General features: G+C 43.6%; 1 protein-coding gene across 3 annotated transcripts in view; it reads left to right on the top strand.

Annotated features, from left to right (window-relative positions):
* The window catches only part of tbc1d22a (TBC1 domain family, member 22a), a 217,091-nt gene that overhangs the window by 42,674 nt on the left and 154,138 nt on the right, over positions 1–20,279 (top strand). For all 3 annotated transcript variants that reach the window (XM_014152784.3, XM_014152781.3, XM_014152782.3), the window contains exon 6: positions 13,529–13,599. In XM_014152784.3, the coding sequence (XP_014008259.1) occupies positions 13,529–13,599 (71 nt within the window). The remainder of the gene's footprint in view (positions 1–13,528; positions 13,600–20,279) is intronic.

Below are 20,279 nucleotides of genomic sequence, written 5' to 3'. Positions count from 1 at the left end.
TCTGGGGAAGGGTACCAACACATTTCTGCAGCATTGAAGGTCCCCAAGAACACAGTGGCTTCCATCATTCTTAAATGGAAGACGTTTCGAACCACCAAGACTCTTCCTAGAGCTGGCCACCTCCCCCTATTGCTCAGTTTGGCCCGGAAGGGCCTTGGTCAAGGAGGTGATCAAGAACCCGATGGTCATTCTGGATGAGCTCTAGAGTTCCTCTGTGGAGATGGGAGAACCTTCCAGAAGGACAGCCATCTCTGCAGCACTCTACCAATCAGGCCTTTATGGTAGAGTGGCCCGATGGAAGCCACTCCTCAGTAAAAGGCACATGACAGCCCGCTTGGAGTTTACCAAAGGACACCTAAAGACTCTCAGAACATGGAAAAGAAGATTCTCTGGTCTGGTGAAACCAAGATTGATCTCTTTGGCCTGACACCATCCCTACGGTGTAGTATGGTGGTGGCAGCATCATGCTGTGGGGATGTTTTTCAGCGGCAGGGACTGGGAGACTAGTCAGGATCGAGGCAATGATGAACGGAGCAAAGTACAGCGAGATCCTTGATGAAAACCTGCTCCAGAGTGCTCAGGACCTCCGACTGGTTGGAAGTTTCACCTTCCAACAGGACAATGACCCTAAGCACACAGCCAAGACAACGCAGGGCTTCGGGACAAGTCTTTGGATGTCTTTGAGTGGCCCAGCCAGAGCACGGACTTGAACCTGATCGAACATCTCAGGAGAGACCTGAAAATAGCTGTGCCGTGACACTCCCCATCCAACCTGACAGAACTTGAGAGGATCTGCATAGAATTGGAGAAACTCACAAATACAGGTGTGCCAAGCTTGTAGCGTCATACCCAAGATGACTCTAGGCTGTAACCCAAGACGACTCTAGGCTGTAATCTTTGCCAAAGGTGCTTCAACAAAGTACTCAGTAAAGGGTCTGAATTCTTATGTAAATGTGTATTTCAGCTTTAATTTATTTTTAAATAACTGAGCAAAAATGTCTCAATCAGTTTTTTTCTTTGTCATTATTGGGTATTGTGTGTAGATTGATGAGGAAAACAATTTAATCAATTTTAGAATAAGGGTGTAACGTAACAAAATGTGGAAAAAGTCAAAGGGTCTGAATACTTTCCGACTGCACTGTATGCACAAACTCTTCCGAATGGTTTCGGCTGGGAAACATGCGGGTGCCTTGACAGTGGGAGTATGACTCACTAGATTACATTGTGGTTCAGTGGCAGCCTGGCTGAACTTTGTCTTCCCATAGTAGATCCAAGAGTATGAACTCCCCATGAACCAAATCACAAATAGTATAGAGACCTGGGGGCTGCCTCATCCCTGCCTCAACTGCCACTTCATCTACAGTACATTTTAGACCTTAACACATTTTTTACTCAGCCTTATTAAAAAGCTGGCATCGTATACACACTTTAGACTTTAGGGAGAAGTTTAAATAAGTTGGTTTTCAAAAGTGTCATCTGAAATTAGAATATTGTACGTTGTTAAAAACTTCACGGGAGAAGTAGGATAATTTATAAGAAGCAGAGGAATTTATAATGCAATCAGTTTAAGAAGCCGACCACCTCTCTCGGCAGTGACTTTGAGAGGCCAGGCTAGGGGGAGTTGACTGGGTCCTTACTGTACCGTTCACTTCCCAGTCACCAGCACTATATCTCACCATGACTGCGTCCCAAATGGAACCATATTTCCTATATGGGCCTAGTGCACAATATATGCTTGGGTCAAAAGTAGTTCACTTTATAGGGAAGAATAGGGTGCCATTTGGGACGTAGATTACATTTCATCGTCCAGAAGCCAGGTGGTAATACGGAGGAGTATCTTTTTACAGGACTCCCATTAGTTCACGAGCCTGTCGTCACCAGCTGCTTGTCTTTTCGTCCTTTACCTGAGTTAATAGCACTGTACTCTGTCTCTCACACAGACAGACTCAGTGCTTAAGGTTTAGAGCATCAGCTAAAACTTTTACAGCGCCAAATAAATGTGTCAGGCCGGATGACATTCTTGTTAGCCATGATAGTGATGATGTGGAGGTAGGCCCTAGTTTGTCTGCTGGGGATGTTGTCTTAGGCTCCCTGCGTTTGAAGAAATGGGGATCTGCCTGCCACTGATATTGTAGCCTGTCCACGTTAGTTTTACAGAACTACATGAGACACAGAGTGCAGCAGGATGTTGCTCGGAATGTGGAGTTGGGCTTAGCTCTAATTTCTTGGGTTGTTGTCGGCCATGATCGGAATAGGCCTACGGGATCTGCTGTCACTGTCTGATATTATAGCCTATCACTTTATGGTTTTTCTAGGCCTATGTCTGACACCGACAAGGAAGTGTTTGTTTTGTAGTGTCTGTCTATGTGTGTGAGGACTTCTTGGCTGTCTGTCCGCCCCATTGCCCTCTCCATCTGAGTCGTGTCTGAATAGTGCGTGGCTCCGGCCTGCCAACTGTCTGCCTCCCTCTGCCATCATTTCCTCACTCAGTCAGCACACAGACTGACAGCTCTCATCTTTCCTGATAAATGGCCTGTCTTTCTCTGCCTTTCTCCCCAAAAAAATATTCCTCTCTTTCTCACACACACACACACACACACACACACACACACACACACACACACACACACACACACCGGATGTGGACTCAAATCCAAGCATTTGACTCTCCATCTGGTGATTTGAACGACACAATCTGTGTTGGGATTCTACCGTACATTATAAACATTGCAATATTGAAGGTATTTAGCATCCATTACTTCAACTTCTCCCATAGGGATACAGCTGTTAAAATGCTTAAACAGGAGGTACACGATGTCACGAAGTACCGGCGCGGCCACAAGCGAAAATGTACTGTAGCCAAGGCCTATCCCGTGTGAGCTCATGAATAAACCATTAACGCAGTAGTCTAAGGACAAGGTGTCTGGGATAGGAAGTGACCTCCTGGGGAGAGATTCTATGACGCAACACAGTGCTTCCCCTAGGATTCTTCCGGGGGGGGGGGGGGGGGGAGTAGTGAACATGGCCAATGGCGTACATAGGTTCTTGTTTGTTTTGCAGAAGGAAAGCAGCTTTAATTCTACACCCCTCATATTGTTGCAGTTTTAAAGTACATTTCTGCCAATTCTACACATTTTGCATGGGGCAGAGTTCTTTTGCTGTTTAAACAGCAAATTTTTAGCAATTCTACACACTCTCAATGTCTTCGCTATAGAAATAGGCCTACAGTATATTCTATGTGTCATTAGTAGTCTGTGCTGGCATTTTCATTTAATTGGCGTTCGGCTTTAATTATTTGACTTGGCCTGTGTCACCCTGTCTAGGATATGCCTTTTCTCGGTTTCTCTTAGATGAGCCTCATAGCTCACAGACACAATGCTGACTGACCGACTGCGTGCTTCACACTGTGCTTTCCCTCATAATCTCACTCAGTGTTCTGAGACTTCTGATTTGATTTAGCTCTGGGTCCACGTCCCTAGGGACCTTGTTCAACTAGTGTTTTAGGCTTTGCTATTTTATTATAACGAACAAGTGATATATTCTTGAAAAAGCTGTGTTTTCCGAGAAACAAGACAGCCCCGGCCAGTAATGAAATAGCATTTGCAATAAGACTAGGAAACTGAGCAAGGTCGTGTTGTTTCTTTCGCCATGTAGCAGGAGCTCCGGATGGAATTTCCTCATCAGTTAGCTGACTTAGTCAGCTCGGGAGGGGATGTTAAAGGGACATGCAGACAGCGTCTTAAATAATATTCTATTACCTTTTATAGTGCACTCATTTGAACCATTAGTGCTCTACTTTCAACCAGAGGTACCCATGTAGCACAGTACTGTTGACCTAATCCCTATGCGTGAATAGAATGTAATTTAAGATTTCCCCAGTTTAGATTTTTTCGAGTAGTGTTTAGAATGCAGCGAGCACAGAGGGTGTGTTCCGTCATGTCCCGTGATGTTCCATCTGTGATGTATGGCTGCAGCAGGCAGATGCTCTCACACTGCTGGCCAGATGGTGCCAGGTAAATGTCTGACCTCTAGCCCTCCCAAACACAGAAGCCTTGCACGTATGGCCATGAGAACGGTCATCTTTCCAGGTCATCAGCGCCCGAGGAGAGAAAGTGTGTAAGTCTGTGTCTGACTCTCTCCCCACTGTGAGATTAATGTCAGTTGGGAAACAGGTAGTTTAATTAACGGCTAGTAAGATAAATTAATCAATTAATGCGGCTGACGGCGCAGATGAGAGTTCGAAGGTGCAAAATGCGGACTGAGGAGCGACACCGTTGAGTAGCTCTGTATTTAATTCATTGAGTGGATTCCTTTCCCTATAAAGTTTCTTCCCTCCATGTAAAGCCTTGGGGTTCTTTAAAGGTGCCCCCTCAGTGTAACTTTGAATGTGGTGTGATTCTCCCTCCACTGTCGTCTATCTACCTCTTTTTCTCTGCTCCCTACCTTTTCCTTATCTCTCTCTCCTCCCTCTGCTCCCCCTTGCACTCCCCCGTCCCGCTCTCTTCTCTCATCCCTCTTTCTTCTGCACCATTTCATCATGCCTCTCCTCTCCTTCCCAACAGCTGCCCTGTGGCTCTAGAAGGTTAGGTTTGGGTTAATTACCAAGCCCATGCCATTCAAATAATCTCCATCAAATCAAATTTTAATGGTCGCATACACATATTTAGCAGATGTTATTGTGGGTGTAGCGAAATGCTTGTGTTCCTAGCTCCAACAGTGCAGTAGTAGCTAACAAAACACACATCTAAAAGTACAAGACATGAATTAATATGTAATATTAGGACGAGTACAAATACGGAGTACAAATACAGTACCAGTCAAAAGTTTGGACATTTTAGTCATTTAGCAGACATTCTTATCCAGAGCGGACACCTACTCATTCAAGGGTTTTCCTTTAGTTTTACTATTTTCTACATTGTAGAATAATAGTGAAGACATAAACTATGAAATAACACATATGGAATCATGTAGTAACCACACACACACACACATCTGAAGAATACGTAGGATAGAATAGTGTGTGTGTATATACAGCAATTGTTGAAAAGGATGGCGTTGACTAGAATACAGTATATACATATGAAATGACTAAAACGATTGTGCTTTTTTCGCAAATGCGCTTTTGTTAAATCATCCCCCGTTTGGCGAAGTCAGCTGTCTTTTGTTAGGAAGAAATAGTCTTCACAGATCGCAACGAGCCACGTGGCCCAAACTGCTGCATATACCCTGACTCTGTTGCAAGAGAAGTGACACATTTTCCCTAGTTAAAAGAAATTCATGTTAGCAGGCAATATTAACTAAGTATGCAGGTATAAAAATATATCCTTGTGTATTGATTTTAAGAAAGGCATTGATGTTTATGGTTAGTTACACGTTGGAGCAACGTGTACCTAAGCGATTATATGCAACGCAGGACAGGCTAGATAAACTAGTAATATCATCAACCATGTGTAGTTAACTAGTGATTATGATGGATTGATTGTTTTTTATAAGATACGTTTAATGCTAGCTAGCAACTTACCTTGACTTCTTACTGCATTCGCGTAACAGGCAGGCTCCTCGTGGAGTGCTATGTAAAGCAGGTGGTTAGAGCGGTGGACTAGTTAACCTGTTGGGGCTAGGGGGCAGTATTTGCATGGCCGGATAAAAAACGTACCCGATTTAAACTGGTTACTACTCTTGCCCAGAAACGAGAATATGCATATAATTAGTAGATTTGGATAGAAAACACTAAAGTTTCTAAAACTGTTTGAATGGTGTCTGTGAGTATAACATAATTCATATGGCAGGCCAAAACCTGAGAAGATTCCATACAGGAAGCGCCCTGTCTGACAATTTGTTATCTTTCTGTTGCATCTCTATCGAAAATACAGCATCTCTGGTGTAACGTGACATTTTCTAAGGCTTCCATTGGCTCTCAGAAGGCGCCAGAAAGTGGAATGACGTGTCTGCTGTCTCAGGGCGAAGAACAGCAGGGGAATTTGTGAGTGGTCAGGCTGGGGACAGTGACACTGGAGATGCGCGTTCATGAGAATTCATTTTTTTCTTTCAGCCTTTGAATGAATACAATGTCGCCCGGTTAGAATATTATCGCTATTTTACGAGAAAAATAGCATAAAAATGTATTTTAAACAGCGTTTGACATGCTTCGAAGTACTGTAATGGGAATTTTTTTGTCACGAAATGCGCTCGCGCATCACCCTTCGGATAGTTACCTGAACGCACGAACAAAACGGCGGTATTTGGATATAATTATGGATTATTTGGAACCAAAACAACATTTGTTGTTGAAGTCCTGGGAGTGCATTCTGACGAAGAACAGCAAAGGTAATCCAATTTTTCTTATAGTAAATCTGAGTTTGGAGAGTGCCAAACTTGGTGGGTGTCAAAATAGCTAGCCATGATGGCCGGGCTATCTACTCAGAATATTGCAAAATGTGCTTTCGCTGAAAAGCTATTTTAAAATCAGACACCGCGATTGCATAAAGGAGTTCTGCATCTATAATTCTTAAAATAATTGTATGTTTTTTGTGAACGTTTATCGTGAGTAATTTAGTAAATTCACCGGAAGTTTTCGGTGGGTATGCTAGTTCTGAACATCACATGCTAATGTAAAAAGCTGTTTTTTGATATAAATATGAACTTGGTTGAACAAAAAATGCATGTATTGTATAACATAATGTCCTAGGAGTGTCATCTGATGAAGATCATCAAAGGTTAGTGCTGCATTTAGCTGTGGTTTTGGTTTATGTGACATATATGCTTGCTTGGAAAATGGCTGTGTGATTATTTCTGGCTTGGTACTCTGCTGACATAATCTAATGTTTTGCTTTCGCTGTAAAGCCTTTTGGAAATCGGACAACGTGGTTCGATTCAGGAGAAGTGTATCTATAAAATGGTGTAAAATAGTCCTATGTTTGAGAACTTTGAATTATGACATTTTGTGGTTTTAAATTTGGCGCTCTGATTTGTCACTGGCTGTTGAATAGTGTGGGACGATTTCGTCCCACCTCCCCTAGAGAGGTTAACCGTAAGGTTGCAAGATTGAATCCCCGAGCTGACAAGGTAAAAATATGTCGTTCTGCCCCTGAACAAGGCAGTTAACCCACCGTTCCTAGGCCGTCATTGAAAATAAGAATGTGTTTTTAACTGACTTGCCTAGTTAAATGAAGGTGTAAAAAATCGGCGTCTAAAAATACCGATTTCCGATTGTTATGAAAACTTGAAATCGTCCCCAATTAATTGGCCGTTCCGAGTAATCGGTCGACCTCTAGTTGACAGGCAGTGGCTCAAGTGGTTTATGTCCTTGATGATCTTTTTGTCCTTCTTGTGACACCGGGTGCTGTAGATGTCCTGAAGGGCAGGCAGCTTGCCCCCGGTGATGCGTTGGGAATACCGCACCGACCCTCTGAAGAGCCCTATGGTTGCGGGCGGTGCATTTGCCATACCAGGCGGTGTTACGGCCTGACGGTATGGTCTCAATGGTGCATATATGCATTACATTAGTGTTTAATTATTTTATATATATTTTTTTTTATTTCTCCTTTATTTCACCAGGTAGGCTAGTTGAGAACAAGTTCTCATTTGCAACTGCGACCTGGCCAAGATAAGGCATAGCAATTCGACACATACAACAACACAAAGTTACACATGGAATAAACAAAACATACAGTCAATAATACAGTAGAACAAAAGAAAACAAAAAGTCTATATACAGTGAGTGCAAATGAGGTAAGTTAAGGCAATAAATAGGCCATGGTGGCGAAGTAATTACAATATAGCAATTAAACACTGGAATGGTAGATGTGCAGAAGATGAATGTGCAAGTAGAGATACTGGGGTGCAAAGGAGCAAGATAAAGAAATAAATACAGTATGGGGATGAGGTAATAAGGTAGATGGGCTGTTTACAGATAGGCTATCTGTGAGCTGCTCTGACAGCTGGTGCTTAAAGCTAGTGAGGGAGATATGAGTCTCCAGCTTCAGAGATTTTTGCAGTTCGTTCCAGTCATTGGCAGCAGAGAACTGGAAGGAAAGACGACCAAAGGAGGAATTGGCTTTGGGGGTGACCAGTGAGATATACCTGCTGGAGTGCGTGCTACGCGTGGGTGCTGCTATGGTGACCAGTGAGCTGAGATAAGGTGGGGCTTTACCTAGCAGAGACTTGTAGATAACCTGTAGCCAGTGGGTTTGGCGACGAGTATGAAGCGAGGACCAACCAACGAGAGCGTACAGGTCGCAATGGTGGGATGTGTATGGGGCTTTGGTGACAAAACGGATGGCACTGTGATAGACTGCGTCCAGTTTGTTGAGTAGAGTGTTGGAGGCTATTTTATAGATGACATCACCGAAGTCGAGGATCGGTAGGATGGTCAGTTTTACGAAGGTATGTTTGGCAGCATGAGTGAAGGATGCTTTGTTGCGATATAGGAAGCCGATTCTAGGTTTAATTTTTGATTGGAGATGCTTAATGTGAGTCTGGAAGGAGAGTTTATAGTCTAACCAGACACCCAGGTATTTGTAGTTGTCCACGTATTTTAAGTCAGAGCCGTCCAGAGTAGTGATGCTGGACGGGCAAGCAGGTGCGGGCAGTGATCGATTGAATAGCATGCATTTAGTTTTACTTGCGTTTAAGAGCAGTTGGAGGCCACAGAAGGAGAGTTGTATGGCATTGAAGCTCGTCTGGAGGTTAGTTAACACAGTGTCCAAAGAGGGGCCAGAAGTATACAGAATGGTGTCGTCTGCGTAGAGGTGGATCAGAGAATCACCATCAGCAAAAGCAACATCATTGATGTATACAAAGAAGAGAGTCGGCCCGAGAATTGAACCCTGTGGCACACCCATGGAGACTGCAAGAGGTCCGGACAACAAGCCCTCCGATTTGACACACTGAACTCTATCAGAGAAGTAGTTGGTAAACCAGGCGAGGCAGTCATTTGAGAAACCATGGCTGTCTAGTCTGCCAATAACAATGTGGTGATTGACAGAGTCGAAAGCCTTGGCCAGGTCGATGAATATGGCTGCACAGTAATGTCTCTTATCGATGGCGGTTATGATGTCGTTTAGGACCTTTAGCGTGGCTGAGGTGCACCCATGACCAGCTCTGAAACCAGATTGCATAGCGGAGAAGGTACGGTGGGATTCGAAATGGTCGGTAATCTGTTTGTTAACTTGGCTTTTGAAGACCTTAGAAAGACAGAGTAGGATAGATATAGGTCTGTAACAGTTTGGGTCTAGAGTGTCACCCGCTTTGAAGAGGGGGATGACCACGGCAGCTTTCCAATCTTTGGGAATCTCAGACGATACGAGAGGTTGAACATGCTCGTAATAGGGGTTGCAACAATTTCGGCAGATCATTTTAGAAAGAGAGGGTCCAGATTGTATAGCCCGGCTGATTTGTATGGGTTCAGATTTTGCAGCTCTTTCAGAACATCATCTATCTGGATTTGTGTGAAGGAGAAATGGTGGGGGCATTGACGGGTTGCTGTGGAGGGTGCCGGGCAGTTGACCGGGGTAGGGTTAGCCAGGTAGAAAGCACGGCCAGCCGTAGAGAGATGCTTATTGAAATTATAGTGGATTTATCGGTGGTAACAGTGTTTCCTAGCCTCAGAGCAGTGGGCAGCTGGGAGGAGGTGCTCTTATTCTCCATGGACTTATTTTACTTATTCTCCAATACTTATTTTCCACCATAATTTGCAAATAAATTCATAAAAAATCCTACAATGTGATTTTCTGGATTTTTTTCTAATTTTGTCTGTCATAGCTGACGTGTACCTATGATGAAAATTACAGGCATCTCTCATCTTTTTAAGTGGGAGAACTTGCACAATTGGTGGCTGACTAAATACTTTTTCCCCCCACTGTAGTAATACAGAACTCTGCAGGCTATCTTTGCAGTAGATTGCAACATATGCTTTACGTCTTGATAACTATATACGTTAGAGGTCGACTGACTAATCGGAATGGCCGATTTAATTAGGGCCAATTTCAAGTTTTCATAACAATAGGTCATTTTTTACATCGATTTGCCTATTTATTTTTTTTTCATCTTCTTTTTATTATTATTATTTTTTTGTATTTTATTTTTTTACACCTTTGCTTAACTAGGCAAGTCAGTTAACTGCCTTGTTCAGGGGCAGAACAACAGATTTTTACCTTGTCAGCTCGGGGATTCAATCTTGCAACCTTACGGTTAACTAGTCCAACGCTCTAACCACCTGCTTTACATTGCACTCCACGAGCAGCGTGCCTGTTACGCGAATGCAGTAAGAAGCTAAGGTAAGTTGCTAGCTAGCATTAAACTTATCTTATAAAAAACAATCAATCCATCATAATCACTAGTTAACTACACATGGTTGATGATATTACTAGTTTATCTAGCCTGTCCTGTGTTGCATATAATCGATGCGGTGCGCATTCGCGAAAAAGGACTTTCATTGCTCCAACGTGTACCTAACCATAAACATCAATGTCTTTCTTAAAATCAATAGACAAGTATATATTTTTAAACCTGCATATTTAGCTAAAAGAAATCCAGGTTAGCATGCAATATTAACCAGGTGAAATTGTGTCACTTCTCTTGCGTTCATTGCACGTAGAGTCAGGGTATATGCAACAGTTTGGGCCGGCCTGCTCGTTGCGAACTAATTTGCCAGAATGTTATGTAATTATGACATAACATTGAAGGTTTAGCAATGTAACAGGAATATTTAGACTTAGGGATGCCACCCGTTAGATAAAATACGGAAAGGTTCCGTATTTCACTGAAAGAAACGTTTTGTTTTCGAGATTATAGTTTCTGGATTCGACTATATTAATGACCTAAGGCTCGTATTTCTGTGTGTTTATTATATTATGCTTCAAGCATTGCGTTTTTTATGACTTCAAGCCTATCAACTCCCAAGATTAGGCTGGTGTAACCGATGTGAAATGGCTAGCGGGGTGCGCGCTAATAGCATTTCAAACGTCACTCGCTCTGAGACTTGGAGTAGTTGTTCCCCTTGCTCTGCATGGGTAACGCTGCTTCGAGGGTGGCTGTTGTCGATGTGTTCCTGGTTCGAGCCCAGGTAGGGGCGAGGAGAGGGACGGAAGCTATACTGTTACACTGGCAATACTAAAGTGCCTAGAAGAACATCCAATAGTCAAAAGTATATGAAATACAAATCGTATAGAGAGAAATAGTCCGATAATAACTACAACCTAAAACTTCTTACCTGGGAATATTGAAGACTCATGTTAAAAGGAACCACCAGCTTTCATTTGTTCTCATGTTCTGAGCAAGGCACTTAAACGTTAGCTTTCTTACATGGCACATATTGCACTTTTACTTTCTTCTCCAACACTTTGTTTTTGCATTATTTAAACCAAATTCAAGATGTTTCATTATTTATTTGAGGCTAAATTGATTTTATTGATGTATGAAGTTAAAATAAGTGTTCATTCAGTATTGGTGTAATTGTCATTATTACAAATAAATAAAGAAAAATTTGGCCGATTTAATCGGTATCGTCTTTTTTTGGTCCTCGAATCGGTATCGGCGTTAAAAAAATCATAATCGGTTGACCTCTAATATACATTTCCTGTCTCTACCTGCTAGGGAGCCTCAGGGCTTCTGTGCGATTCCTTACTGATGGGTTGCGTCCCAATAATCTCCTTCCTCCTGAAGTGTGCACTTGTTCACATCCCTTTATGGATTTGAAAGGATATGACTGGTATATGGAAACCTACTATAGCCCGTGCCTGGTGAACGATTGCACAGTTCAGGAAGAAGGATAGATTATTGGGAAGTGACCATAGTGTGCTGTGGGCTGTGATTCATTATAGAATCTATGTACGTCAGCAGAGGCTCTGGAGGAAATATGGAAAAATGTCTATATCCTATAGGCTAGCTTTTATCCTATGCCTACTGTGGTACTGTGTTGTTGATGTTATATGGTGAATGTATAATGAATGCTTGTTTTCTGGCTTTTCGCTCTCTTCTGAAAAAGGTTTTTTTAATCTCATTGGGAATGAAAATACTAAATAAAAGGGTAAATAGATGAAAAACAAACATGCTTAGAATGTAGCCTTGCCTAAGTGGCAATGGTATACAAAGCAGTACTGATAGGCTATACAACGTATTAGTAGTTGTATAAGTGGACACTCGATTTAGCCAATGGACTAATCCAGGCCTTCCTGTTTAGAACAGGCCAACATTGCCCATTGCAATATCTGTCACTAACACAATACTGTCTTGCGTTTGCTTTAGAACTGCCGGGCAAAGTCATTTGGAACTAATCAATATGTCTGCTGTGTTATACCAATTTTGCGCCAGTGCTTTGAACAAGAGTGGAGATGGGAGTTTAGGCTTAAGTCGGAGATGCTTTTGTTTTTACATGGAGGGAGGTAGAGTGGGAGGGATGGAAGGAGAGGTATAACGATAGAAAGATGTAGGGCAAGGTAGAGTCGGATGGAGAACGGGAGGGGCGTTGACCTGTTTTGCCTGCCGTTGTCATCTCATTTACACACAAATCAGTCCCCCCCCGCTCTCCTAACACGAGTGAGACAATGCACAATATGCAATTACATTGAAGAGATTCTTGTTGAATTTGTGTGGAATTTGGATTGGAATAGGCAGGCGGAATGTTAATGATACAGTCCTAAACTTTAGTTAGGCTGAAGCGAAGTTAGATGCATAGCCGTTGGTGAACTATGGATGAATGACACAGGTGAAGGCCTTGTCTGTGTCCCAAATGGCACCCTAGTATTTCATTTATAAGGTACTACTCTTTATCATGGCCAATAGGACTTAGCACTAATGTGCCCTGGTCAAAAGTGCACTACATAGGGAATAGGTTGCCAATTGGGACACAACCAATGTGAAGAATCCAGCATAAACCATATTTTCTGGTGGTTTTATAGACCCAGGGGGAGCCCCACTTTTCCAATTTAAAAGTCCAATTTGCACCTCTGTGAGATTTATTCACATTAACGCTCGTGGGTCCCAGAACCCTGCCTCCTGACCATGTGGTGGGAAACCTCTTTAAACCCGTCAAATGCTAATGTTATGGATGTCAGAGACAGTGAGGAGAAGCTTTGCGTTTGGAATTCATTTGTATGTGTAGGATATCAGGGAATTTGGGGGAAAATATACACCAAATCAGAAAGATTCATGGTTTTGTCTTTCAAGGAAATATGTTTTCCTCCAGAGCCAACATATGTTTTGGGTTCATTTTCTGGCGTCACAGTCTATGTATGTGTTGGATAACAGGCAATTCTGAGTCTTTGGGGGAAATATGCTGCACAGTAAATACGCATGTCGCTGTCTTTCCAGGAAATATGTTTTCCCCCTACGCAAACATGATAAATGCCTTAGGCTGATGCTGTAGGCGTATCTGTATCCTAAGGTTTTGTAGTATAATATGTAATTGATGAAATTTGTGTGTTCAATTATTGTCTTTTCTTTTGCTTTCTTCAGGCAAAGAATCTCAGTGGTCTTGTATGTTCTTTCAAAGTGTCATAATGTAATTCTCTGTCTGTTCCCCTTTCAGAGGAATTACGAAAGTTGAGCTGGTCTGGAATTCCGCGCCATGTTCGTCCAATCACGTGGAAGCTCCTTTCGGTAAGTAAGGGTGTTTTCACATAGTCCTCTTTTCAAAGAACACTCTGTCATATTTTAATGGTGTTTTCTCCCTTGGTCCCTTTCAGCAAATGTTTCTGTACTCGGTCATTTTTTAGTTCAGTGTGAACACTCAAAAGAGCCCCTGAAGCGAACTGAACGGCATCTCGAGAGGGGGACCATAGCCTATCTTGGGTGTCAAATCAAATATGCATGTCAATAGAGTCTTCTGATAACAATGATGTCTCATATTTTAACTAAACACAATCTATTAGCTTCCAAAATGTAAGTAGGTACAGTTGAAGTCAGAAGTTTACATACACCTTTGAGCCAAATACATTTTGCACAATTCCTGCACAATTAGTCTTAGGTCAGTTAGGATCACCACTTTATTTTAAGAATGTGAAATGTCAGAATAATAGCAGAGAATGATTTTATTTTCAGCTTTTATTTCTTTCATCACATTCTCAATTAGTATTTGGTAGCATTGCCTTTAAATTGTTTAACTTGGGTCAAACATTTTGCGTAGCCTTCCACAAGCTTCCCTCAATACGTTGGGTGAATTTTGTCCCATTTCTCCTGACAGAGCTGGTGGAACTGAATCAGGTTTGTAGGCCTCCTTGCTCGCACGCGCCTTTTCAGTTCTGCCCACAAATGTTCTATAGGATTGAGGTCAGGGCTTTGTGATGGCCACTCCAATACCTTGACTTTGTTGCCATTTTGCCACAACTTTGGAAGTATGCTTGGGGTCATTGTCCATTTGGAAGACCCATTTGCGACCAAGCTTTAACTTCTTCACTGATGTCTTGAGATGTTGCTTCAATATATCCACATAATTTTCCGTCAACATGATGCCATCTATTTTGTGAAGCCTACCAGTCCCTTCTGCAGCAAAGCACCCCCACAACATGATGCTGCCACCCCCGAGCTTCACGGTTGGGATGGTGTTCTTCGGCTTGCAATCCTCCTCCTTTTTCCTCCAAACATAACGATGGTCATTATGGCCAAACAGTTCTATTTTTGTTTCATCAGACCAGAGGACATTTCTTCAAAAAGTACTATCTTTGTCCCCATGTGCAGTTGCAAACCGTAGTCTGGCTTTTTTATGGCAGTTTTGGAGCACTGTCTTCGTCCTTGCTGAGTCGCCTTACAGGTTATGGTGATATAGGACTGGTTTTACTGTGGATATAGATACTTTAATACCTGTTTCCTCCAGCATCTTAACATGGTCCTTTGCTGTTATTCTGGGATTGGTTTGCGCTTTTCGCACCAAAGTACGTTCATCTCTAGGAGACAGAACTCATCTCCTTCCTGGGCAGTATGACGGCTGCGTGGTCCCATGGTGTTTATACTTGCGTACTATTGTTTGTGCAGATGAACTTTTTTTTTTCTTCTGAGGTCTTGGCTGATTTCCCCATGATGTCAAGCAAAGAGGCACTGTGTTTGAAGGTCGGCCTTGAAAAACATCCACAGGTAAACCTCCAATCAGAAGCTTCTAAAGCCATGACATCATTTTCTGGAATTTTCCAAGCTGTTTAAAGACAAAGTCAACTTAGTTTATGTAAACTTCTAACCCACTGGAATTGTGATACAGTGAATTAGAAGTGAAGTAATCTGTCTGTAAACAATTGTTGGAATAATTACTTGTGTCATGCACAAAGTAGATGTCCTAACCGACTTGTCAAAACTATAGTTTGTTAACAATACATTTGTGGAGTTTTAATGACTCCAACCTAAGTGTATGTAAACTTCCGTCTTCAACTGTATATATTGCGCAAAGGAACACATCTTTTACAGTCAGTACAAGTTTTTTTTTCAGTTTTAACCAAATGTGATATTTACCAATTTTGAGGGGATGAATTAGATTTTCTAGTTCGTATTTGTACCAAATGATCAATCCTCTGGAGTCTCTGCCTCTATTGACAGAGCTGAGTTTCTGTGATGGCACAATTACCTCTCTGTAGCCTATGGGACAGTGAGTGGCAATGTCTGCCTTACACCATGTCTCTTGCAGAATGATGACGTCAACAACTTTAAGATTTTTTGTTTAACTCCAGTGCGAAACTCTTCAGGTTGATGAGTTTAGGCCCTGAATGTTCCACATGCTAACTGATAGGGATTTCATGTTGCAGAAAGAAAGAATAGCAGTCAGAAATACATTAACTACTAACTGTTAAGTTAAGAGTGAGAAACTAGATAACAGCAACAAACAATTTTTTTTTATATATATATATATATATATATATATATATATATATATTCATTTTCATTGAGCAAGTAAACCATTAGTACAGTAGGTGTGTGTGTGCCTGTTTAGAGCAGTTTAGTGGAGATGTATTGGTGGAGCTGTTTAATCTCACTCAATCCTACAGGGTTCTCTTGCCCTCTGACGACCTCTGCGTAGCTGCGTTGGTCCTGCTGTTGGGCCCTGTGGAGGAGGGCCAGGTCTGGGCCGTAGAGCTCTCTGGTCTGGTAGAGGAGGTGGTCTGGTGCGGTGTAGTAGGCTGGGCCCGGTCCAGTCTGGCTAAGCCGATGGAAGTGGTGATGCTCTGGTGGTGGGTGGGGTACACTGGACGGGTGGGGCGTGGTCTGGTAGGGGTCTCTGGGTGGTCCTCTGTCCAGTGCGGCATGGGCTGTTTGTCTACCAAGTGCCACGTCCTTTAGAGACTTGGCAAACATCCCTACTGTCTGCTTCCTCAGGTGGGAGTGGTCGTGCAGATGCTCTGGGGTGATTGTTGGGGTGGTGAGCAACGTGCACATGCAGTAGGCCACACACTCTGGTGATGTCAGCGTTGACTTTCTGAATGGTACGTGGATGAAAGTCTTTGCGGGGCAGCGGAGTGGAGATGGTGATGGGGGAGTTCGGGAACCACTCAGAGGCCCTCTCTGCCATTCTGTTGACCAGGCTGCCTACTCTCTCCTGCTCCTCTCGCAGGTTGTTGGTGCTGGTGTAAATAATAATGTGGCCTGGTGTGCCAAAGTCAGGCTGGGACAGGATGTGGAGTGCGTCCTATGTTTTTGGGCACCATATTTTGGACACCTTGTGGTGAGGGAAGAGTTTATCCTCTTGGATGAATTTCCATTTGAGTCAATGAGGATGGCCACCTCAGTGGGTTTTACCAGAGTAGTGGGTTTACGGTCTGGGGCTGGGGTACACAGGGCCTGTGTACAAGGAGGGGTGTGTAGTAGAGGTCGACCGATTATGATTTTTCAACGCCGATACCGATTATTTGAGGACCAAAAAAACCCGATACTGATTAATCGGTCGATTTCTTTTATTTTTAATAATGACAATTACAACAATACTGAATGAACACTTATTTTAACTTAATATAATACATAAATAAAATCAATTTAGCCTCAAATAAATAATGAAACATGTTCAATTTGGTTTAAATAATGCAAAAACAAAGTGTTGGAGAAGAAAGTAAAAGTGCAATATGTGCCATGGAAGAAAGCTAATGTTTAAGTGCCTTGCTCAGAACATGAGAACAAATGAAAGCTGGTGGTTCCTTTTAACATGAGTCTTCAATATTCCCAGGTAAGAAGTTTTAGGTTGTAGTTATTATAGGAATTATAGGACTATTTCTCTCTATACGATTTGTATTTCATATACTTTTGACTATTGGATGTTCTTATAGGCACTTTAGTATTGCCAGTGTAACAGTATAGCTTCCGTCCCTCTCCTCACTCCTACCTGGGCTCGAACCAGGAACACATCGACAACAGCCACCCTCGAAGCAGCGTTACCGATGTAGAGCAAGGGGAACTACTACTCCAAGTCTCAGAGCGAGTGACGTTTGAAACGCTATTAGCGCGCACCCGCTAGCCATTTCACATTGGTTACACCAGCCTGATCACGGGAGTTGACAGGCTTGAAGTCATAAACAACGCAATGCATTGCGAAGAGCTGCTGGCAAAACGCAGTAAAGTGCTGTTTGAATGAATGCTTACGAGCCTGCTGGTGCCTACCACCGCTCAGTCAGACTGCTCTATCAAATCATAGACTTAAATATAATATAATAAACACACAGAATTACGAGCCTTAGGTCATTAATATGGTCGAATCCAGAAACTATCATCTCGAAAACAAATGTTTTTTTCTTTCAGTGAAATACGGAACCGTTCCATATTTCATCTAATGGGTGGCATCCCTAAGTCTAAATATTCCTGTTATATTGCACAACCTTCAATGTTATGTCATAATTACGTAAAATTCTGGCAAATTAGTTCGCAACGAGCCAGGCAATGAACGCAAGAGCAGTGACACAATTTCATGTTAGCTGGCAATATTAGTTAAATATGCAGGTTTAAAAATATATACTTGTGTATTGATTTTAAAGAAAGGCATTGATGTTTATGGTTAGGTACATTAGTGCAACGACAGTGCTTTTTTCGCAAATGCGCTTGTTAAATCATCATCCGTTTGTCGAAGTTGGCTGTGATTCGATGAGAAATTAACAGGCACCGCATCGATTATATGCAACGCAGGACACGTTAGATAAACTAGTAATATCATCAACCATGTGTAGTTAACTAGTGATTATGTTAAGGTTGATCGTTTTTTATAAGATAAGTTTAATGCTAGCTAGCAACTTACCTTGGCTTCATGCTGCCCTCGCGTAACAGGTAGTCAGCCTGCCATGCAGGCTCCTCGTGGAGTGCAATGTAAGGCAGGTGGTTAGAGCGTTGGACTAGTAACCAGAAGGTTGCAAAAACGAATCCCCCCTGAACAAGGCAGTTAACCCCCGTTCCTAGGCCGTCATTGAAAATAAGAATGTGTTCTTAATCTGACTTGCCTAGTTAAATAAAGGTGTTAAAATAAAAATAAAAATAATAATCGGCAAATCGGGGGCCAAAAATACCGATTACCGATTGTTATGAAAACTTGAAATCGGGGCTGCAGCTTCTCTCTAGGAGTCTCTACAGTCTTCGCTCTGTGCTGCAGCACCCTCTTGATGACAGACAACTCCTTTACCATCTCCTCCTTTACCTGCACTAGCTCTCTCCCCATGGTGGTCTTTACCACCTCAAGAGCGGTGGTAAGGCTCTCTCCTCATGGTGGTCTTTACCTCAAGAGCTGTAGTAAGGCTCTCTCCTCATGGTGACCTTTACCTCAAGAGCTGTGGTAAGGCTCTCTCCTCATGGTGGCCTTTACCTCCTCAAGAGCTGTGGCAAGGCTCTCTCCTCATGGTGGCCTTTACCTCAAGAGCTGTGGTAAGGCTCTCTCAGCTCCTGGACAGAGTTCTTCAGCTGGGTCCTCCACTGGTTGATCTGGTCCTGTAGAAGCTCTGTGTCTTGGCTGGAGGTGGTGTAGCTGAGGGGCTGTTCCTTTAGCTCAGTAACCCATACCTCTAACAGATCCAGCCTGTCTCTCAGCAGGCTAAAGGTAGTGTGGTCTTGGCTCTGGTGGTTGTAGGCAGGCAGGGGGGAGGATAGACCTGTTGTGTGGGTGTAGGTCTGGGCTCCAGCTGTTGGGGTGCCTGAGGTGAGGGGAGAGGTCGGGGTGCTGTCCTTGTCTTTTTTTGTTTCCGCTATCTTCCTTAGGGCGGGAAAGTTCTGCACAAAAGAGCTGAGTGCAGCCTCACTGCCCTGGACCATGACAGTGCCGTTCTGTTTAAAGTCAGAAACCGTTTTTCTAGGTTTGTAACATTCCTGTTGTGTGAGTAGTCGGCAAAGTAGTCGGGTTCTCCCTCAGAATTCTGTGCTTAAAATTGATTCTTCCCTTCTCTGATTTTATTTCTGCTGGAAATTCAAAAAAGGGGAGGAACGTCTCTGTCTCTGCTGCTGGTGCTGCCCGGGCTGCCTCAGTGGCCGTGTTGCTATGGTTGCCACCAGTAAACAGTTGGAGCTAGACAGTAAGCTTGCTGAAAAAATTGAATTTGGCTAGCTAGCACAATTAAGATTGGTCTTTTAACTCACTCTTTCAATCTTTTCCTCCTGTGTTGATCTTCAGTTGTACAATTTGGTTACCTATACATTTATTGCTAATTTAATCGCGTTATCTCACTCTTAACAACCAGAAAGTTATAACAAGTCAGGAGCTCTGTCTGTGTCTGTCTGTGTCTGTGTCGCGCTCGCTCTCGCTCTGGGTCTCTCGCGCTCGCTCTCGCTCTGGGTCTCTCGCGCTCGCTCTCGCTCTGGGTCTCTCGCGCTCGCTCTCGCTCTGGGTCTCTCGCGCTCGCTCTCGCTCTGGGTCTCTCGCGCTCGCTCTCGCTCTGGGTCTCTGGCTCTGGGTCTCTCGCGCTCGCTCTCGCTCTGGGTCTCTCGCTCTGGGTCTCTCGCTCTGGGTCTCTCGCTCTGGGTCTCTCGCTCTGGGTCTCTCTCGCTCTGGGTCTCTCTCGCTCTGGGTCTCTCGCTCTGAGTCTCTCGCTCTGGGTCTCTCTCGCTCTGGGTCTCTCTCGCTCTGGGTCTCTCGCGCTCTGGGTCTCTCGCGCTCTGGGTCTCTCGCGCTCTGGGTCTCTCGCGCTCTGGGTCTCTCGCGCTCTGGGTCTCTCGCGCTCTGGGTCTCTCGCGCTCTGGGCCTCTCGCGCTCTGGGCCTCTCGCGCTCTGGGCCTCTCGCGCTCGCTCTCGCTCTGGGTCTCTCGCGCTCGCTCTCGCTCTGGGTCTCTCGCGCTCGCTCTCGCTCTGGGTCTCTCGCGCTCGCTCTCGCTCTGGGTCTCTCGCGCTCGCTCTCGCTCTG

The sequence above is a fragment of the Salmo salar genome, chromosome 17 (assembly GCF_965601325.2).
Source record: "Salmo salar chromosome 17, fSalSal1, whole genome shotgun sequence".
Classification (NCBI taxonomy): Eukaryota; Metazoa; Chordata; class Actinopteri; order Salmoniformes; family Salmonidae; genus Salmo; species Salmo salar.
Note: the sequence above shows the minus strand (reverse complement) of the source record. Positions and strands in the feature narration are given on the sequence as shown.